We start from the raw sequence: 21,549 nt of genomic DNA, 5'->3' as shown, positions 1-21,549 counted from the left end.
TATAGCATGAATAGCTAGGAATCGTTGGAGTAATAGTCTTTTATGTATATCTTTCATGCGCTGTCACTAAAATGGTCTCTAAGACTTCAGACTCTTATCAGGATCCTTCTTTTTGTAAGTGAGCAAAAGAAAAAAGAAAGGAATTTTATTTGGGGGTTAAAGAATTACTGCCTATATCATCGTGTTCTGTAATTAACACCTGACGTATCCTATCTTCAATGGCGAGGACTAATCAATGTTATATTAAGAAATGAATGAAAAAAAAAAAAGAAATGAGCTGTTCCTTCCTTGAGAAAGCATTAAGTAATAACCTCACATTATCAAATACTTTATTAAACTCGCCTTGAGGAACACAGGAGATGAATTCTAGAAGCTATGTATACTTTCTCTTCATGCAATACCTGATTCTTGGCAGTGGCCTTCTTCGGTTGATCTCACCTTGTGTGGCCACTGGTAATGATTTAAGTGGAGAGGAGGCCTTCCACTTGTCACTCTCAAAAGGGCAAGTACATTCAAAATCATTTATTAATAAAAATATAAGAATATTATTGAAAATATCCAGGGTTTCATGGATGCATTCTACTGAGGAGGGGTAAGTAGGGTTGTGTCTAAGATATCTAGAGGGGAAACCCAATAAACAAAAGGAAGTTAAGTGGGACTGAACATCATTCAGAATTCAGAAAAAACATCTTTCATGTGAACCAAAAACTTTCTTTCACCAAAAATACATGAATTCTCTATAATAACTACTAAATTAAGTAGGATTTTAAGTCTAAATACTTCATTAATCTCCTTCTTCCATTTAAGAGCAGATGTTTTGGGGAAGAAGTTACATTCCAATAAATTGAGTTCTAAGAATGTAACTTCTTTACTCCTTGATTTCTAGCTGCACAGCTGGGTCCCATTATGTTCTTCATCTATGGATGCCTTCAAGCAGAGTTTGGATGATGATTTGGCTGAGATGTTCTAGAAGAACTTTCAGTTCAGATGGGTAGGCTCTCCATATGGTCTAAAAGCCACCCTTCCAATCCTGAGTTTTCAATGATTTGTTTTTTTAACATCTTTGGAATTTGGTCCTCAGAAACCCATGGGCCAGGAAAATAAAACCCAGACATGGGTGAGTGAGTTCGTTCTGCTGGGATTGTCCAGTGACTGGGAAACTCAAGTCTTCCTTTTTCTCCTGGTCCTGACCATGTACTTGGTGACTCTTGTGGGAAATGTCCTCATTCTTCTTCTGATCAGACTGGACAGCAGGCTTCATAACCCCATGTACTTCTTCCTTAGTGTTTTATCCTTTGTGGACCTTTGTTATGCAAATAGTATTGCCCCACAAATGCTGGCCCACCTGCTCTCAGCCCAGAAGTCCATCCCATTCTATAACTGTGTGCTCCAACTCTATACGTCCTTGGCATTGGGTGGGTCTGAGTTCTTCCTGCTGGGAGCCATGGCCTATGACCGCTATGTGGCAGTGTGCCATCCACTGCACTACACAGTCATCATGCATGGAGAGCTGTGCCTGGGGTTGGCTGCCGGCTGCTTGGTGGCTGGTTTCACAAATTCACTGATGGAAACAATCATTACATTCCGGCTTCCCTTGTGTCACAATGTTATTAATCACTTTGCCTGTGAGACCCTAGCAGTGCTACGGCTAGCTTGTGTGGACGTCTCCTTCAACAAGGTCATGGTGGCCATCTCAGGATTTCTGGTGATCATGCTTCCCTGTTCCCTGGTTCTGTTCTCCTATGGTCGTATAGTTATTACCATTCTGCATATCCATTCTACTCAGGGACGTAGCAAAGCCTTTGGGACTTGTGCCTCCCACCTCACTGTGGTTTGCATGTGCTTTGGGGCTACCATCTTCACCTACTTGGGTCCACGGTCAACCTCTTCAGTGGAAGAGGAGAAGATGGTTGCTCTATTCTATGCTGTGGTGGCGCCTATGTTGAACCCCTTGATCTATAGCTTGAGGAATAAGGAAGTTATGGCTGCTCTTCAAAAGGTTCTAGAGAAATTCAGAGATAAAGAGTAAAGGCTGTAAAATCTTCTTGTTAGCTGTCATCAAAACCAGAAAGAAGATCGGCTGAGGGTATACAGGACTCCCACATTTACACTAAAGAAGACTAATATGGCCTTGTGTTTGGATAAAACATCCCTCCCCCTGATTAATTAATTTCCTTATATAGGCCAATGCAAGATAAGTCACATGTCAGTGGTCCACAAGAGAGCCTCTTCTTAGATCATCTTCTTTCAGGTATCCAGCGGTATTTAGACTTCATCTGACCATTTAAAAAAAATTTATTAGTATATTAATGTATGAAGAAACGGATCTGCAGCTTCATCCAGCAGACCTGGTGTGGAATAAATAGAGAGATTAATTCTGTCAGTTAGGTCAACTTTTACCTGGTAGAGCAGAATGGAGAATGTCTGTTCCTCTTTCTATATGACAGTGTTCCATTTATTTGTAGAACAACATTATTTCCCCCTGGATAACCACAAATGATTTTTTTTAACTCTTTCTCAAATGATGGCAGCTTTAGAACTTTAACACCATTTGTGTCTTAGTCTAGAGTATGATATAATATTCTGAAATAAATAATATATGATGCAATATTTGTTCACCAGGTATGTTGGCTTTCATTTGCTTTTCAAGAATCAAATTTGCTTGTAATATGCAAAATATTCTTGGCTTCACAATAGTCTTTTTTATTGTAGCAAAATATATATAAAACCTAAAATTTGCCAAGTTAGCCATTTTTACGGGTACAATTCAGGGACATTAATTACTTTCTTAATACTGTGCAAGCATCACCATTATTTCCAAAATTTTCATGACTATAGTTTTTTGTTTAACTAATTTCCCTATTTCCTATAAACTGTTTACAAAATCTCCATACCCACTGCATTCTTATTTTGTTAAAACTTAAATGAAGACGCTTATATTTAGCTCCGCTAATTTTCTTATTGATTTTCAGCCATCACACCAACCCACTAATAATATTTTAAATCTTGATTCTCAAATTTATTCCATTAGCTTACTTTCTATTTCTGTTTCATAGACATAATAAACAGAAAAACTTATAAAAAGAATTACTAAGTACTACATGTCAGTTTTATATCCCTGTGAACCTACTTCCACATTGAAAACCTTTATTGAGCAGATTTTGTGTATGCTTTTAGATCTACTTTAAGATAGATTATCCAAGCTTATTTCAATCATTGTATCGAGAAGGCTATAATAAGACTTTGTCAAATACCTTTTTAATTGTTATATTCTGGTTTTTGCCTGCTTGCATATAAGTGTGCTAAATTTGCATAACAACAATTCCTGATGCTTTGAGCTCCATCTAATTATTATCTGGAAGTGAAGTCTATTCTTATACTTCCTATGCCCAGATCTTGTGCGTCCCCAGGGATGTTAATATGTAACTTGAAGGTGTTTATTCTGGACTAATCTTTGGTCCTCTAGAACCTCTGCAAGGATGGGTGTGAGGTAAAGTAAAAAATGATCTCACACATCAAAACCAATGCCAATGCCTCTGTAAAATTCTTCTAGACTCATCATTTAGTAACAAGGTATCTTTAGCATCTCAAGAGTATGTTCTTCAAAGCACAACTGTAAGATCCCCAGTGAATCTAGTTCTATCTTTTAGGCTAGAGCTCTAGACATTAATAAGGTTGGAATAAAGGGAGAGGAAAGGACAGAGGGAAAGACTGGCAAGTGGTCAACCATCACCTGAAATGATTGAATGTGACATTAGTACAGACTGAGTCAACTATAATGAAATTGCTGGTCTGTTCAGCCCTCCTTGAAGATGTCTGGTGAGGAGTAGATGCTGTATTAGTTTGATAGGGCTGCCATAACAAATATCATAGACTGAGTGGCTTAAACAACAGAAATTTATTTTCCCACAGTTTTAGAGGCAGGAAATCCAAAAACAAGGGATCGATAGCATTGTTCCCTTGGAGGCCTCTCTCCTTGGCTTACAGGTCGCTGCCTTCTTGTGTCCTCAGATGGTCTTTCTTCTGCATGGATATGTATGTCTTTGTCCTAACCACCTCTTCTTATGAGGACACCAGTCATATTGCTTTAGGGTCTGCACATATGACCTCATTTTACCTTAAATATATTTTTAAAGGCCTTATCTCTAAATATAGTTATATTCTGAGGTATGAGGGGTTAGGACTCTAACATATGAATTTTGGTGGGACATAATTAAGGCCATAACAAATAATAACACCACATCGTGAACTATCAGCCTATCAGCTCTGTCCTAACCAAAACTAATCTATACACTGTATTGTTTAAAAAATTAAAAAAAACCTTTTATATCAACCTACCAACCTATCAATATGGAAAGCATAGTTAGTATGCATTATTTGTTCATAGTGAACTCAATCTTGTTTCTGATGAGTGCTAACAATAGGCTACTAAATGCTCACAATGCTTGATAGTTAATCCTAGAATTTTGTCAAGCTAATATGCCTGTCTTTTAAATTCATCCTCCTGATAATTTTGAAAATTTCAAGTAAAAATACTCCACATTTTTTCTTCTTAACTTCCTGGTGCAGATCCTATTTTCTGTGGTTCCTTACAGATTACAACAGAGGGCAGTGAAATAGCCTATACTAGTCTTCTAGAATCCTAGGATAAAATTCAGAACCTGGATGACTACAATTAATTTAAAATAGCTAGTTTGTTCTTTTGTGCATTATAGGAGGAAATCTTTTTTTTTTTAATCATATAGTTTGTCTTTTATTGCTATCTTTGGAAGTCATTTTTTATTATTTTACTTTTTATTTTTTTAATTTTTTTAAAATTAATTTTTATTGGAGGAAATCTTATTATTTTTTTTTTTTGGTGCTTTTTCTTCCTTTATTATCCAAAGGCCACTTTGATGAAAAGATAAGCTTAGCCTTCCATCTTGCCCCTTTTACCTGTGCATTAACATCAGATCTTCTCTAAAAAAAAGCTTGGCTTTTTTTCTAGGCCTTTTACTTAAAATATCATGAACTTCTCAAATTCTTCACTTTGTTTTTAGTATTTTAATTCACACCTTGCTTAGTTTTTCTGCTATTAACTGTACCTACTGAAAACTTCATTTAAATAAAGGAGGAGCTGATGCTGTAAATGAAAGAGTCTTGCCATATGAAAAAAAGTTTATAGATGCATTGGTGAAATAACTGAATTTCAAGTGTAATGAAAGTTTATAAAGATCTAGAAGATAAACAAAACGAAAGGGTCACTTAGAAAATGTATTTTCTATTGCTGTATAACAAATTACCACACATTTAGCAGCTAAAAGCCACACAGATTTCTGTTTCTGCTGGTCAGAAGTCCACGCACAGCCTAATTGCACTTTCTGCTCAGAATCTCATTCAGCTCAGGTTAAGGTGTTGGCTGGAGCTATGACCTCATCTGAGATTCCATTTACAAGATCACTTGCTGTTGGAAGAACTCATTTTCTTGCAGTTGTCTGACTGAGGTGCCCATTATCTTGCTTGTTGTTAGTGGGAGAGCATTTGTAATAATCTCCTAGACATCACCTTCATGGCTATGCTACATGTCTCTGTCCTTACAACATGGTGGTTTGCTTCTTCAAGAACTGCAGAAGAATCTCTACCATTGAGTCTCTGACTTCTAGGAAAGCCTGAATACCTTTAAAGGGTGTACCTAATTAGGTCAGACTCACTGAGGATAATCTCTCTTTTGAGTAAATAAAAGTCAACTGATGAAGAATCTTAATTACATCTTCAAGATTCCCTTTACCATGTAGTGTAACATTATCACAGGAGTGAAATTCCATCCTATTCACAAGTCATGTTCATATTGAAGGCAAAGGGACTCTACAGGGCATAGGCACCAAGAGGTGGGAATCCTGGGGGCCAAATTAGAAGTCTGCCTATGACAGCTGTAATTAGTCTTTGCAATTTTAGATGACAGAAGAATAATATTTATTTATAAATACCTGAGAGTAATGTTAGTAAAGAAAAATTCTGTACTAGATCAAAGCATTATTTACTATTTTTAAATAGGCTTTATTGTTTAGAGCAGTTATGTAGGTTCACAGTAACTTTGAGAAGAAAATACAGAGATTCCCCACATCTTCTCTGTCTCCTCTCAGGCATAGCCTGCCTCATTACCAACACATATTAGAATAGTGCACTTATTACAACTGATAAACCTATATTGACACATCATTATCCCAAATCCATCACTTACATTAGAGTCCACTCTTACTGTTATGTCGGTTTGGACAGATTTATGATGACATGTATCCACTATGATAGTATCATACAGAGTAGTTTTACTGATCTAGAAATCCTCCATACTCCATTTTTTCATCCTTCTCTTTTGCATCTTCTTATAGATGCATTGGTGAAATAACTGAATTTCAAGTGTAATGAAAGTTTATAAAGATCTAGAAGATAAACAAAACGAAAGGGTCACTTAGAAAATGTATTTTCTATTGCTGTATAACAAATTACCCTGAGTCCTGAGTCCTTGACAACCACTGATTATTTTTTTAATCACCTCCATAGTTTTGCCTTTTCCAGAATGTTATAGAGTTGGAATCATACTCAATAAAGATAGCTATCTTTCACTTTGTTATATGAATTTATATTTTTTCTATGTTTTTTCATGGCTTGATGGCTCATTTCTTTCTGGAACTGAATAATATTCTGAATAATAATTTAGAACTGAATAATTGTCTACAAGTACCACAGTTTATTTATCCATGCACCTACTGAAGAACATCTTTGTTGCTTTCAGATTTTGGCAATTATGAATAAAGCTACTATAAACATTTGTGTGCAGATTTTTGTGTGGACATAAGTTTTTGACTCCTTTGGGTAAATACCAAGAAGGATGATTACTGGATTGTATGGTAAGAATATTTACTTATTTTTTTAAGATTATTTATTTATTTATTTATTTATTTATTTATGAGAGAGACAGAGAGAGAGAGAGGCAGAGACAGGCAGAGGGAGAAGCAGGCTCCATGCAGGGAGCCCGATGTGGGACTTGATCCCAGGATCATGCCCTGGGCTGAAGGCGGCGCTAAACTGCTGAGCCACCAGGGCTGCCCAAATATTTACTCCTGTAAGAAACCTCCCAATGATCTTCCAAAGTAACTGCACCATTTTGCATGCCTACCAGTAGTAAATGAGGATTATTTTGTATTCTCACTGTTCTGGATTTTGGCCATCCTACTAGGTGCATAGTGGGAGCTCACTGGTGTTTCAATTTACATTTCCGTGATGATATATGTTGCAAAGTATCTTTCCATATGCTTATTTTCCATCTGAGTATCCTCTTTGGTGAGGTGTCTATTAGAGTCTTTTGTCCATTTTTTTAATTGACTTGTTTGTTCTCTGTTGAGTATTAAGAGTTCCTTGTACATTTTAGATAATAGTTCTTCATCAGATGTATCATTTGCAAACGTTTTCTCAGTTTGTGACCTGTTCTTTAATTCTCTTGACATCATTCACTTTTAATTAATGACAGAAATACATATTTATGTGTGTAAGAACTCAAAATTATTACCCATCCCTCCTGATTTAAGACTGTAACAATTACAACAAGAAAATATGAAAGCAACTTCAGGCAAGAAAAGATGACTTAAAATACAAACAGAGGCACAAAAGTGAAGTTGTGGTGGTACAGGCAACAAGCCAGAAACCTCTAAGTATAAAAATAAATTTCGAAAGCTGTAATTTCTATGTGTTGACAGTGAAGAAATAAAGACCAGAGTGGTAAGTACGGAATGAAGCTGCTGCCCCCATGGAGAGTGAGGACTTGGATAGAGCCCAGTGTCTAGAAAGACATTTTCATTAACTCTGATTAACCACTTTCCCTGAAGAGATGATCCCAAGAGACTCTTTCAGGCCTCACCACCCTGTTCATCTGAGGCTCCACAGGAAGCCTATGCCTCACAGGCTGTCCATCACCTGAGCTTTTATTCCAATTTGGCCATCGCGTCTGAGCAGAGCACTTCCAATACCGCAATCATTTCCAACTGTCCCCTGAAACTCGTGCTCTATTATCAGCAAAATACTCTATTATCTGAGTATCTTTTTTGGTTGTGTTCATCTCTTTCATGCTCGAATTCCAACCTGACTTTTCTTGTGAACTCTGATTCTTCCCTGCCTTCTCAAATGCAGACTCATTTTCTCCCATTTTTTTCTCTAGTACCAGGTAGGAAGGTGAAGACTGTGTCTCTCTTGATCCTCTGCCACTTCCAGACTATTGTTCTTTACTTTCACCTAAATAACTCGAGTTCCTTTAAAGCATGTGCTATCAGACTATAGCATCATCACCTCACCTTTTTTCTTCATTTGCTATCCAATTTCTTCATTTTACCCTGGTTTACCACTAATTCCATTGCGCATAGGAACATTTCAACATTTATGCCGATCATTCAGCGTTCTGGCCTTTCAGTTGACTTCCTGATTTCTGCCAGTTTGGTTCCCTAGCTCATGTCCAGCCACACTCTTCTATGATTGTACCCTAGTCCTTTCCATTGTCAATAATTGTACTCCTAACACCTCCATCTCAGCATCCCACTCTTTGACCACTACCCTTATATCTTTTTTCCAGTTCACACCATCTAGTATAATTCCAATAAATCTTGACCCCACCATAACCCCTACTACATTAATTCTATCATGTTTTCCTCATCCATTACCAACTACCCCTGCCCAGTTTGTCTTATTACTCCTCTTTCTCAATGTAGGTTTCAAGCCTACATGTATGATCATTCCTTACATATACCCCCCTCGTCATCTCAAGAACACTGCCCTTACAGTTAACTCTCCCCTCCTATATCCAGAAGTGGATTTCCCATGAAGTTAAAGTTTAAGCTTCAGGGTCCCTTAGTTGCATGGAGTCCTCCAGTGTACATAGGCCTGTGGGTTTTTGGTAAAATATGCTTATGGAAATTTTCAAAATTAAGATTTTTAACTCCAATTAGTTGAGCTGATGTCACATTCTATTCTTATTTTCCATCTCTCACACTTATCCTAGTGGCAGGTACTCAAGTGGCTCTGAGCATTTTGGGAATCCAGCTAAGGGAAAATTGAGTTGGGGTTCTGTAGTTATTTCCTAAGGTTTTCTTAACAAAGGACTAAAAGCTAGGTGGCTTAAAACTACAGGAATTCACTTTCTCTTACAGTTTTGCAGTCTAGAATTACAAAATCAAGATCTCAGTAGGATCATGCTCCTTCTACAGACTCTAGGAAATAATCCTTCCTTATTTCTTCCAGGTTGTGGTAGCCCCAAGTGTTGCTTGTCTGTATTAGCATAGCTCCCTCTGCTTACCTCTGTCATCACGAAGGCATCTTCTCTATGTGGCTCTCTCTGTCTTCTCCTCTTCTTACAGAAAGAGGATTGAATTTGGGGTTCACTCTAAATTCAGAATGATATCATCTCAAGATCCCTAACTAATTGCATCTGCAAAGATCCTATTTCCAACTAAGATCACATTCCAAGGTCCTGGGTGGACATGTATTTGGGGTGAGGAGGTGCAATAATCAAATCAGTATAGGTATATTTAGTTTGAATTCAATGGGACACATTTTAATGTCATTCATAGTCACTCTGATGTATATTTTAGCCAAAGCTAGTCACACTGGTTGGCTTTCAGGAGTAGTTTTCAAGAATACCCCTACTTTGTGCTGACTCAATCAGGGTCATTTGTGAAAATAGGAGTTAGTCTCTGGAAAATTCTTCCAAAATTTATTACTCACTTGAAAGAGGTTTATTTTTATTTTTTAAGGATTTTATTTATTTATTCATGAGAGATGCAGAGAGAGAGAGAGAGGCAGAGACACAGGCAGAGGGAGAAGCAGGCTCCATGCAGGGAGCCTGATGTGAGACTCGATCCCAGGACACCAGGATCACGTCCTGGACTGAAGGCAGGCACTAAACTGCTGAGCCACCCAAGGATCCTCAAAGAGGTTTAACTAAGAAGCCAAAAAGTATAAAATAAAATAATTAAGATAATTAATGTGAATAGGCAGAGAGGCAGAAAAGTGAAACAAAAAATGAGGCAAAAGTAGAAACCAAATAGAAATTTGATAGATTTTTTTTTCTGTATAACTTTTTATTTTATTTTTTTTAATTAATTTTTAATGGTGTTCAATTTACCAACATACAGAAAAACACCCAGTGCTCATCCCGTCAAGTGTCCACCTCAGTGCCCGTCACCCATTCCCCTCCAACACCCGCCCTCCTCCCCTTCCACCACCCCTAGTTCGTTTCCCCGAGTTAGGAGTCTTTATGTTCTGTCTCCCTTCCTGATATTTCCCAACATTTCTTTTCCCTTCCTTTATATTCCCTTTCACTATTATTCATATTCCCCAAATGAATGAGAACATACACTGTTTGTCCTTCTCCGATTGACTTATTTCACTCAGCATAATACCCTCCAGTTCCATCCACGTTGAAGCAAATGGTGGGTATTTGTCGTTTCTAATTGCTGAGTAATATTCCATTGTATACATAAACCACATCTTCTTTATCCATTCATCTTTCGATGGACACCGAGGCTCCTTCCACAGTTTGGCTATTGTGGCCATTGCTGATAGAAACATCGGGGTGCAGGTGTCCCGACGTTTCATTGCATCTGAATCTTTGGGGTAAATCCCCAACAGTGCAATTGCTGGGTCGTAGGGCAGGTCTATTTTTAACTCTTTGAGGAACCTCCACACAGTTTTCCAGAGTGGCTGCACCAGTTCACATTCCCACCAACAGTGTAAGAGGGTTCCCTTTTCTCCACATCCTCTCCAACATTTGTTGTTTCCTGCCTTGTTAATTATCCCCATTCTCACTGGTGTGAGGTGGTATCTCATTGTGGCTTTGATTTGTATTTCCCTGATGGCAAGTGATGCAGAGCATTTTCTCATGTGCTTGTTGGCCATGTCCATGTCTTCCTCTGTGAGATTTCTCTTCATGTCTTTTGCCCATTTCATGATTGGATTGTTTGTTTCTTTGGTGTTGAGTTTAATAAGTTCTTTATAGATTTTGGAAACTAGCCCTTTATCTGATATGTCATTTGCAAATATCTTCTCCCATTCTGTAGGTTGTCTTTTAGTTTTGGTGACTGTATCCTTTGCTGTGCAAAAGCTTCTTATCTTGATGAAGTCCCAATAGTTCATTTTTGCTTTTGTTTCTTTTGCCTTTGTGGATGTATCTTGCAAGAAATTACTGTGGCCAGTTCAAGAAGGGTGTTGCCTGTGTTCTCCTCTAGGATTTTAATGGAATCTTGTCTCACATTTAGATCTCTCATCCATTTTGAGTTTATCTTTGTGTATGGTGAAAGAGAGTGGTCCAGTTTCATTCTTCTGCATGTGGATGTCCAATTTTCCCAGCACCATTTATTGAAGAGACTGTCTTTCTTCCAATGGATAGTCTTTCCTCCTTTATCGAATATTAGATGACCGTACATTTCAGGGTCCACTTCTGGGTTCTCTATTCTGTTCCATTGATCTATGTGTCTGTTTTTGTGCCAGTACCACACTGTCTTGATGACCACAGCTTTGTAGTACAACCTGAAATCTGGCATTGTGATGCCCCCAGCTATGGTTTTCTTTTTTAAAATTCCCCTGGCTATTCGGGGTCTTTTCTGATTCCACACAAATCTTAAAATAATTTGTTCTAACTCTCTGAAGAAAGTCCATGGTATTTTGATAGGGATTGCATTAAACGTATAAATTGCCCTGGGTAACATTGACATTTTTACAATATTAATTCTGCCAATCCATGAGCATGGAATATTTTTCCATCTCTTTGTGTCTTCCTCAATTTCTTTCAGAAGTGTTCTATAGTTTTTCGGGTATAGATCTTTTACCTCTTTGGTTAGGTTTATTCCTAGGTATCTTATGCTTTTGGGTGCAATTGTAAATGGGATTGACTCCTTAATTTCTCTTTCTTCAGTCTCGTTGTTAGTGTATAGAAATGCCATTGATTTCTGGGCATTGATTTTGTATCCTGCCACGCTACCAAATTGCTGTATGAGTTCTAGCAATCTTGGGGTGGAGGCTTTTGGGTTTTCTATGTAGAGTATCATGTCATCGGCGAAGAGGGAGAGTTTGACTTCTTCTTTGCCAATTTGAATGCCTTTAATGTCTTTTTGTTGTCTGATTGCTGAGGCGAGGACTTCCAGAACTATGTTGAACAGCAGTGGTGAGAGTGGACATCACTGTCTTGTTCCTGATCTTAGGGGAAAGGCTCCCAGTGCTTCCCCATTGAGAATGATATTTGCTGTGGGCTTTTCGTAGATGGCTTTTAAGATGTCGAGGAAAGTTCCCTCTATCCCAACACTCTGAAGGGTTTTGATCAGGAATGGATGCTGTATTTTGTCAAATGCTTTCTCTGCATCCAATGAGAGGATCGTATGGTTCTTGGTTTTCTCTTGCTGATATGATGAATCACATTGATGGTTTTACGAGTGTTGAACCAACCTTGTGTCCCAGGGATAAATCCTACTTGGTCATGGTGAATAATTTTCTTAATGTGTTGTTGGATCCTATTGGCTAGTATCTTGTTGAGAATTTTTGCATCCATGTTCATCAGGGATATTGGTCTGTAATTCTCCTTTTTGGTGGGGTCTTTGTCTGGTTTCGGAATTAAGGTGATGCTGGCCTCATAGAACGAATTTGGAAGTACTCCATCTCTTTCTATCTTTCCAAACAGCTTTAGTAGAATAGGTATGATTTCTTCTTTAAACGTTTGATAGAATTCCCCTGGGAAGCCATCTGGCCCTGGACTCTTGTGTCTTGGGAGGTTTTTGATGACTGCTTCAATTTCCTCCCTGGTTATTGGCCTGTTCAGGTTTTCTATTTCTTCCTGCTCCAGTTTTGGTAGTTTGTGGCTTTCCAGGAATGCGTCCATTTCTTCTAGATTTCCTAATTTATTGGCGTACAGCTGTTCATAATATGTTTTTAAAATCGTTTGTATTTCCTTGGTGTTGGTAGTGATCTCTCCTTTCTCATTCATGATTTTATTAATTTGAGTCTTCTCTCTCTTCTTTTTAATAAGGTTTGCTAATGGTTTATCTATTTTATTAATTCTTTCAAAGAACCAACTCCTGGTTCTGTTGATCTGTTCCACAGTTCTTTTGGTCTCGATATCATTGAGTTCTGCTCGAATTTTAATTAACTGTCTTATTCTGCTGGGGGTGGGGTCTATTTGTTGCTTTTTCTCTAGTTCCTTTATGTGTAAGGTGAGCTTTTGAATTTGAGATCTTTCCAGTTTTTGAATGGATGCTTGTATTGCGATGTATTTCCCCCTCAGGACTGCTTTTGCTGCATCCCAGAGATTTTGAACGGTTGTATCTTCATTCTCATTAGTTTCCATGAATCTTTTTAATTCTTCCTTAATTTCCTGGTTGACCTTTTCATCTTTTAGCAGGATGGTCCTTAACCTCCACGTGTTTGTGGTCCTTCCATACTTCTTGTTGTGATTAAGTTCTAATTTCAAGGCATTATGGTCTGAGAATATACAGGGGACTATCCTGATCTTTTGGTATCGGTTCAGACCCGATTTGTGACCCAGTATGTGGTCTATTCTGGAGAAAGTTCCATGTGCACTTGAGAAGAATGTGTATTCAGTTGAGTTTGGATGTAAAGTTCTGTAGATATCTGTGAAATCCATCTGGTCCAGTGTATCATTTAAAGCTCTCGTTTCTTTGGAGATGTTGTGCTTAGAAGACCTATCCAGGGTAGAAAGAGCTAGATTGAAGTCACCAAGTATAAGTGTATTATTATCAAGGTATTTCTTGAGTTTGGTTACTAATTGGTTTAAATATTTGGCAGTTCCCACATTCGGGGCATATATATTGAGGATTGTTAAGTCCTCTTGTTGGATAGATCCTTTGAGTATGAGATAGTGTCCCTCTTCATCTCTCACTATAGTCTTTGGGGTAAATTTTAATTTATCTGATATAAGGATGGCAACCCCTGCTTTCTTTTGAGGACCATTTGAATGGTAAATGGTTCTCCAACCTTTTATTTTCAGGTTGTAGGTGTCCTTCTGTCTAAAATGAGTCTCTTGTAGACAGCAAATAGATGGGTCCTGCTTTTTTATCCAGTCTGAAACCCTGCGCCTTTTGATGGGGTCATTAAGCCCGTTCACGTTCAGAGTTACTATTGATAGATATGAGTTTAGTGTCATCATATCTATTCAGTCCTTGTTTTTGTGGATTGTTCCACTGAACTTCTTCTTAAAGGGGAATTTTAAGAGTCCCTCTTAAAATTTCTTGCAGAGCTGGTTTGGAGGTTACATATTCTTTCAGTTGCTGCCTGTCTTGGAAGCTCTTTATCTCTCCTTCCATTTTGAATGAAAGCCTTGCTGGATAAAGTATTCTTGGTTGCATGTTCTTTTCATTTAGGACCCTGAATATATCCTGCCAGCCCTTTCTGGCCTGCCAGGTCTCTGTGGAGAGGTCTGCTGTTACCCTAATATTCCTCCCCATAAAAGTCAGGGACTTTTTTTCTCTTGCTGCTTTAAGAATCTTCTCCTTATCTTTGGAATTTGCAAGCTTCACTATTAAATGTCGAGGTGTTGAACGGTTTTTGTTGATTTTACGGGGGGATCTCTCTATTTCCTGGATCTGAATGCCTGTTTCCCTTCCCAGATTAGGAAAGTTTTCAGCTAGGATTTGTTCAAATACATATTCTGGCCCTCTGACCCTTTCGGCGCCCTCAGGAACCCCAATTAAACGTAGGTTTTTCTTCCTCAGGCTGTCATTTATTTCCCTTAACCTATCCTCATGGTCTTTTAGTTGCTTGTCTCTTTTTTCCTCAGTTTCCCTCTTTGCCATCAACTTGTCTTCTATGTCACTCACTCGTTCTTCCACCTCGTTAACCCTCGTCGTTAGGACTTCTAGCTTGGATTGCATCTCATTTAATTGATTTTTAATTTCTGTCTGATTGGATCTAAATTCTGCAGTCATGAAGTCTCTTGAGTCCTTTATGGTTTTTTCTAGAGCCACCAGTAGCTGTAAAATAGTGCTTCTGAATTGGCTTTCTGACATTGAATTGTAATCCATATTTTGCAACTCTGTGGGAGAGAGGGCTGTTTCTGATTCTTTTTTTTGAGGTGAGGTTTTCCTTCTAGTCATTTTGCTCAGTGCAGAGTGGCCAAAAACAAGTTGTATTGGGAAAAGGAGAAAAAGAGAGAGAAGGAAAGAAAAGAGAAAAACAAAAAAGAGCAAGAAGAAAAAAAAAAGGAAAAAGAGAAGAAAAAGAAAGAAAAAGAACGGAGAAAAAAGAAAAAAAAGGGGGGGTGGGGTGGGGGAAGCAATCAGAAATCAAGAAGAAAGAAAGAAAGAAAAAAAAGCACAAAACAAAACAAAAAAAAACACAAAAAAAAACAAAAACAAAAACAAAAAAAAAACAAAAACAAAAACCACGGGGAGTATCTTCCAATTCTGTGTACTTTAAGTCCCTTGACTTCCCTTGGAACTGGTCCGTGTCGCTGGTCTTCTGGGGGAGGGGCCTGCTGTGCTGATTCTCAGGTGTTAGCACTTGGGGGAGCTGCTCTGCCCCTGCCTGGTGCAGGGCTCAGTGGGGGTGTTCACCCCGTGAGGCCCCGGGAGGAAGCCACAGTGGCGGGGCCAGCTCTGCAGCCCTGGAGTCAGCTCCCGCAGTAACTCCGGGGCTCTCCGTCTGCAGGGCCTGGGGGCTCCCGGGCGGGGCCGCTGATCTGCTCAGCTCGGGGCAGGAGCGTCCTCGCTGTCCTGGGCCCTCCCGGCCTCTGCCTGTCCCGGGGGAGGCCGGATCCTGGGCTGTGTCCCGGCGCCCTGTGCTCCGGGGCCTGCGCTGTTGGATTCGCAAACCCCCCCCGCAGCCCCCTCCGCGGAGCCGCCGCCCGAGCCCCTCCGAGCTGCTCCGGGTCCCGCCGAGCGCTGCAGCCCTTAGGGAGCTCGGCGCACTCTCCGGGGCGCAGGTGCCTGTTAGTGTCCCAGGGAGCCCGAGGGCATCCCCGCCTTTCTGGGGATCCTGCTCCAATTCCCCGGGAGGCCTTTCCCCCGGGAAGGTCGGTGCAGCTCCTGCTCCTCCGGGACGGGGCTCTCCTGTCCTGGGGACACTCGCCCCGGCCTCAGCCCGGCTCCTCGCGGGCCCCTCCCCCTTGGAGGCCTTTTGTGTCTTTATTTCTTTTTCCCCGTCTTCCTACCTTGATAGAAGCGCGAACTCTTCTCACTGGAGCGTTCCAGCTGGTCTCTCTTTAAATCTCAGGCCGAATTCGTAGATTTTCAGGATGATTGGATGGTTTTCTAGGTAATTTGTTGAGGACAGGTGACTTGGAGACCCTGCTCTGCCGCCGTCTTGCCCCTCCCTCCGAAATTTGATAGATTTAAAGGCATGTTTATTCACAATAATATTAAATCAAAATGGCCTAAACACAGTAATTAATAGATAAAGAACGTAATGTAGGATAACATAGAAAGACCCAAATATATGCTTTCTAAAATCAATCCATTTTAATATAAAGACATAAACATATTCAAAGTAAAAAGATGAAAAGTATATATCATGCAACACTAAAATCAGAAAGCTGGAGTGGACAATATTAATATCAATGAAGTAATCAGCAGAATAAGAAACATTAGAGGGGAAAACATACATTATATAATTATAAGAATATTGATTAATCAAGAGCACATAAATATCCTAATAATCTAATAATAGAGCTAAAGATACATAAAAAATAAATAGACAAATCCACCACTATTATTAGAGATGTTAACATCATTCTTCCAGTATTTGATAGATCAAGTAGACAAAACCAATAAATATAGAGCAGACTTGAACCAACTTGACCTAAATGATGTGTTTAGGACACTGAATCCAGTACAGAAGAATACAAATGTCAACACATTTAAATAATTTAAATCGTGCAGATATTTTCTTTAATATAATGGAATTTTCTTTAAATATAATGTAATTAAATCAGAAACAAGTAACAGAAAGATTTTTGGGAAATCCCCAAATATGTGAAAATTAAACCCCATTCTTCTAAATAACCTGTAAGTCAAAGAAATTAGAAAAATATTTGAATTGAATAAAAAGAAAATACAATATATAAGAACTTTTATCTGGCAGCTGAAAACAAACTTAGAGGAAAATTTTAAGCATTAAATACATCAGAAATGTCTCAAGTCAATAACTCAAGATATCACTTTAAGTAACTACAGAAAAGATCAAATTGAGCACACAGAATGCAGAAGGAAGAAAATAGCAATTTAAGAAATTCTCAGAAAAGAACAACTGAAAAATTCAATGAAACTAACCATAGTTTCTTTGAAAAATTTAATCACATTGAAAAACCTCAAGCCAGATTGATCAAGAAACAAAGTGGAAAAACACAAATAACTATATCAAGAATTAAAGAGGTTATATTTCTAAAGACCCATCAGACATTGAAAAAATACTACAGCAATATTTTTAATAGATTTATATCAATCATTTCAAGAAGATTGTTTCTTAGGTGAAACAGATACATTTCAGGGAAATTAAAAAAAAAACTACCAAAGCCCTCATAAGAAGAAATAGGTAACCTGCCAATTTTGTATCTATGAAAGAAATTGAACATAGAGCTAAAAATCTTCATGCACTGAAAACTTCAGGCCCACTAATAAATTTTATGAAACATATAGGAAACACATAGTATTTCCTATATAGAAATACACATATAGAACACATAGTTCTATACAAACTCTTCTAGAAAATAGAAAAAGAGGAAACACCACATAATTTTATGAAGCCAGAATTACCTTCACACCATGACCAAACCAAGACATTACAAGGAAAGAAAGAGCACAGAATTATGACTTTCATGAACAGATACACAAACATTCTAATAAAATATTATCAAACCTCAGTAACTTACAAAAATATAATAGATCATGACCTTGAGGAGTTTATGCAAGGAATGCAAGTTTGGTTCAAAATCTAAAAATAAAACAGTGCCTTTCATTATATTAATAGACTAAATGAGAAACCCGGTTAATCCTCTTAATATGAGTAAAAATGCTAGTTAATATAATTACAAATTAAACATAATAAAGGTTTTTAAAAACTAGGTATGGATGGGAACTTTTTAAACCCTGATAAAGTTATACAAATAACTTATAGCCTTCATCATACTTAAAGATAAAAGACTGAATGATTTCCTCTCGGAGACTGAGAACAAGATCTGGGTGTCCATGCTCGTCATCTTCCTTCAACTGGAGATACTAGTCAAAGTGTTAAGGCCAGAAAAAATATAGAAGGATGCAAATTAGAAAGAAACAAGTAGAATCATTTTTACTCTTAGGCAGCATTATCAGCTACAGAGAAAATCCCCCAAGAATCTACAATAAAGGTCCTAGAATTAATAAGGAAGTTTGGCAAAGTTGAAAAACGCAGACAAAATATAAAGTATATGTATATCAATATACTTAAATATAAATTTTTACTTTAAAGTAATGATGTTTCAGTAAACATCACTGAAAATCATGGAGCAGGGAATCCCAAGACTCCATCCTTCTATCAAAATAGCTAATAAGCTATCAAAAACTTTCAGAATTGCCATTTGTAGGACTCTGGGACCCAGTATAAAAATGGCGATGATGGTAAAGCTTATGAAGTTCTTGCATTGTGGTACCATGGGGCTGGGGCATTCAAATTACACGTAATTTTATGAAGCCAGAATTACCTTCACACCATTTACCTATCATTTCTCACCTGTCGACTGATGGTAGTCATGAAGGTGACAGCCCACACTCTTGGTGCAGGTTGGTAGCCAAACCCAACAATATGGAGCTTATTTTCAGGGAGTTTTAGTTGAATGTCCCTATCTGGAAGCTATCTGAAAGATCAAAATAAAGGCTTACCTTTGCTTCCCTGACTCAGCCTTCTTGGGGCAGAGGGGGCTTCCTAGGTGGCATTTGCCAAAAAAATATTTAAAGGCAAGAGAATTGTCTACAGTAGCTTGAGACAAGGGATAACAGTTGATGAGGGTTACCTATCACCTTCATCAAGAGGTGAATAGATAACACGCTGTGGAAATATATCCATATATTGGGAAATTTCTCAATAATAAAAAAAATGATCCCCTTACTGTTACAAAATCTGGATACAACACAAGAAATATAAGAAGACCAACAAAAAGAAGGCAGATAGCCAAGGGACCTGGGGACCTGAAGAACAACATGACAGTGAGTTTCTTGGATTTCCTTACTGCTTCCCAACATATCCTAGGCTCAGATCTGCAGAATTCTCCAAAATGGACCTGCCAACAGGTACAAATGAAAAAAAAATCCCAGGGAAAGCCTGTATAGCTGAATTCTAGGATACGATAGTGCCAGCATGTTGTAGAAGATACCATTTGTATCAGCTGAACATCTCCAACCTACTTAGGGGATTATTTGTAGGAAATTGAGACTCCAAACCTCTTGTATAAGGAATCACAGTCAAAGTAGTTCATAGATTCTGCTCACTGTAGATGTACATTTCTTGTTTTTGCAGGAAAAGTGTGCCCCTGACCACCCTGTTTAGTCTGCTTAGCGCACAGCCCACAACAGGTGACCAGAACAGTTAACACAACTGTTGTTTGGTGGGCACTCTGTCATTCTTATTTCTATTAATGACCACCACATCACAATATATTTAAAATTCATATTGGAAAATTGTAGATAACATCAAGTTATACATTTTTAGGGGCCATCAGAGTTTTTATAGAACTTTGAGATAAATTGAGGCCAGTGATCTGAAAGGTGTGCCTTAGTTTTGTTTTTTAAGATTTTTATTTATTTATTTGAGAGAGAGAGAGAGAGAGAGAGCATGAGAGGGGAGGAGAGGAAGACAGAGAGGGAGAAGCAGGCTCCCTGCAGGGAGCCTGTTGCGGGGCTTTATTCCAGGACCCTGAGATCATGACCTAAGCTGTAGGCAGATGCTTAAGGTGACTGAAGGTGTGCCTTAGTTTTATTTGCTACAATAATTTTGTTTTACATTTCAGTCCTATAAGGGAAACTATATTAAAGAATGCGTATGAGTCTTTTAGTGGAGAGTTCTTAATTTTAAAATAATAAAACTTAAAAAAATAAAATAATAAAACATCGTTTCCTTAAAAAAATGTGTGTAATTACCATAGTAACCTTGTGTTGCAGATTGAATTGCTTATAACTGTCAATAGCTCCACTTACCATTTCATGAAGCCACAGTGAATCTGACAGTTTTTTTATGTGAGAGCTTCTTAGGATTGCAACAGGCTACAGAGAAGTGATGTTTAATGAAACGGAGTTTTGTTTCAGAAAATGAAATATTGGTAAGTGGTTCCCAAAGGCAGCTGACAAAGTAAGGATGATCACATCATGACACATGTATTTAGCACACAATTATGACATAACATTTAAAATAAAAACTTTTATTTAAAATTTTACTGAAATGTGGGGTGCCTGGGTATCTCAGTCAGTTAAGTGACTGGCTCTTGATTTTGGCGCAGGTCATGATCTGAGGTTTGTGAGACCAAGCCCTGTGTTGGGCTCCACGCTCATCAGTCAGATTCTGCTTGAGATCCTCTCCCTTTCCCTCGGCCCCTCCCTTCCCGACCTCTCTGTAAAATAAATAAATTAATCTTTTTTTAAAAAAAACCTTTATTTAAATGTAAAAATCTTAACTGCAATTTAAGTCTACTTTGGGTGCTAATGTCTCCCTTGAAACACTGATACAACCTTCTTGTTTCAAGTAACCTGAAGATTGAATAATAATTGAAAATCTACAAATAGATTTAAAAGCAGTAATGTTTTTCTTCATGCTTGCACAAAGAATAAATTCGAGTCCAGTTCTTTTCAAAAGCATGTGACCATAAGTGGATCTTTCCCTCTATGGAACTTCTATTATTAATGCAAATAAGAATGCCACAAAAGGCAAATAGAAATTTCTCAGAGCTCCCACAAGAGACCTGAACTAGCATCATCAAGGCACTTTCCTCCTGGGTCTTGGCAGAGATGTAGAGAAAGTCTCGATACCATTTAAAGCCCTCAGAATCCAAAGCTCTTCACAGCGTGGTGAGTCTAAGACCACTGCAGCTTGCACTGGGAAGACAATGGGCGCTGTGGCCCAGGGGTGCTGGGGGAGCCAGCTTGGTGACACATCAGGCACAGATGTGATCCTACAGCCTGGGGCTCACCTCCCATTTAGTCCTGGCTATGAGTCTGGAAGCAGTTGGGTAATCTGTGCCCATTCACTTGTAGGTTTGGAGAGTGGGTTCTTCACATCCATTCAGTACCTGAATCTTTCTTTTGTACTTCTTCCTATTTTAGAATCAGTGAAGAATTTCTTTCCACATTCCATCCCATCAGAGGCTACTGAGCCAAGGTAAGTGTCTTCTCTCAGAGCATCACCTTCTAACTATGCAGGCAGGTCTCTTTCAGACTCCCCCTTTCCCCCCGCCACCACAGCAATGTTTAAATCCTACATATTTAATACTGTTGTCATGTCCCTTGTGCTCACCCCCAATTCCCATCAATTGGTCAGAGTGATACTCTCATCTGTCAAGTACAG

At 38.4% G+C, this 21,549-nt stretch overlaps 1 protein-coding gene across 1 annotated transcript; it reads left to right on the top strand.

Moving 5' to 3' along the window:
• The first annotated feature begins 1,087 nt into the window (after nt 1–1,087).
• Nucleotides 1,088–2,029, top strand: LOC112934854 (olfactory receptor-like protein OLF3). Its single transcript, XM_026018376.2, has one exon. It carries the CDS (start codon nt 1,088–1,090, stop codon nt 2,027–2,029), a length of 942 nt encoding a protein of 313 aa, XP_025874161.2.
• The last annotated feature ends 19,520 nt before the right edge of the window (nt 2,030–21,549 follow it).

The sequence above is a fragment of the Vulpes vulpes genome, chromosome 7, assembly GCF_048418805.1.
Source record: "Vulpes vulpes isolate BD-2025 chromosome 7, VulVul3, whole genome shotgun sequence".
NCBI lineage: Eukaryota > Metazoa > Chordata > Mammalia > Carnivora > Canidae > Vulpes > Vulpes vulpes.
The sequence above is the reverse complement of the archived record's forward strand: the minus strand, read 5'-3'. Positions and strand labels throughout refer to the sequence as shown.

Coding starts and splice junctions, on each gene's coding strand:
- LOC112934854 (XM_026018376.2), top strand. CDS start 1,088: ATGGGCCAGGAAAATAAAACCCAGACATGGGTGAGTGAGTTCGTTCTG.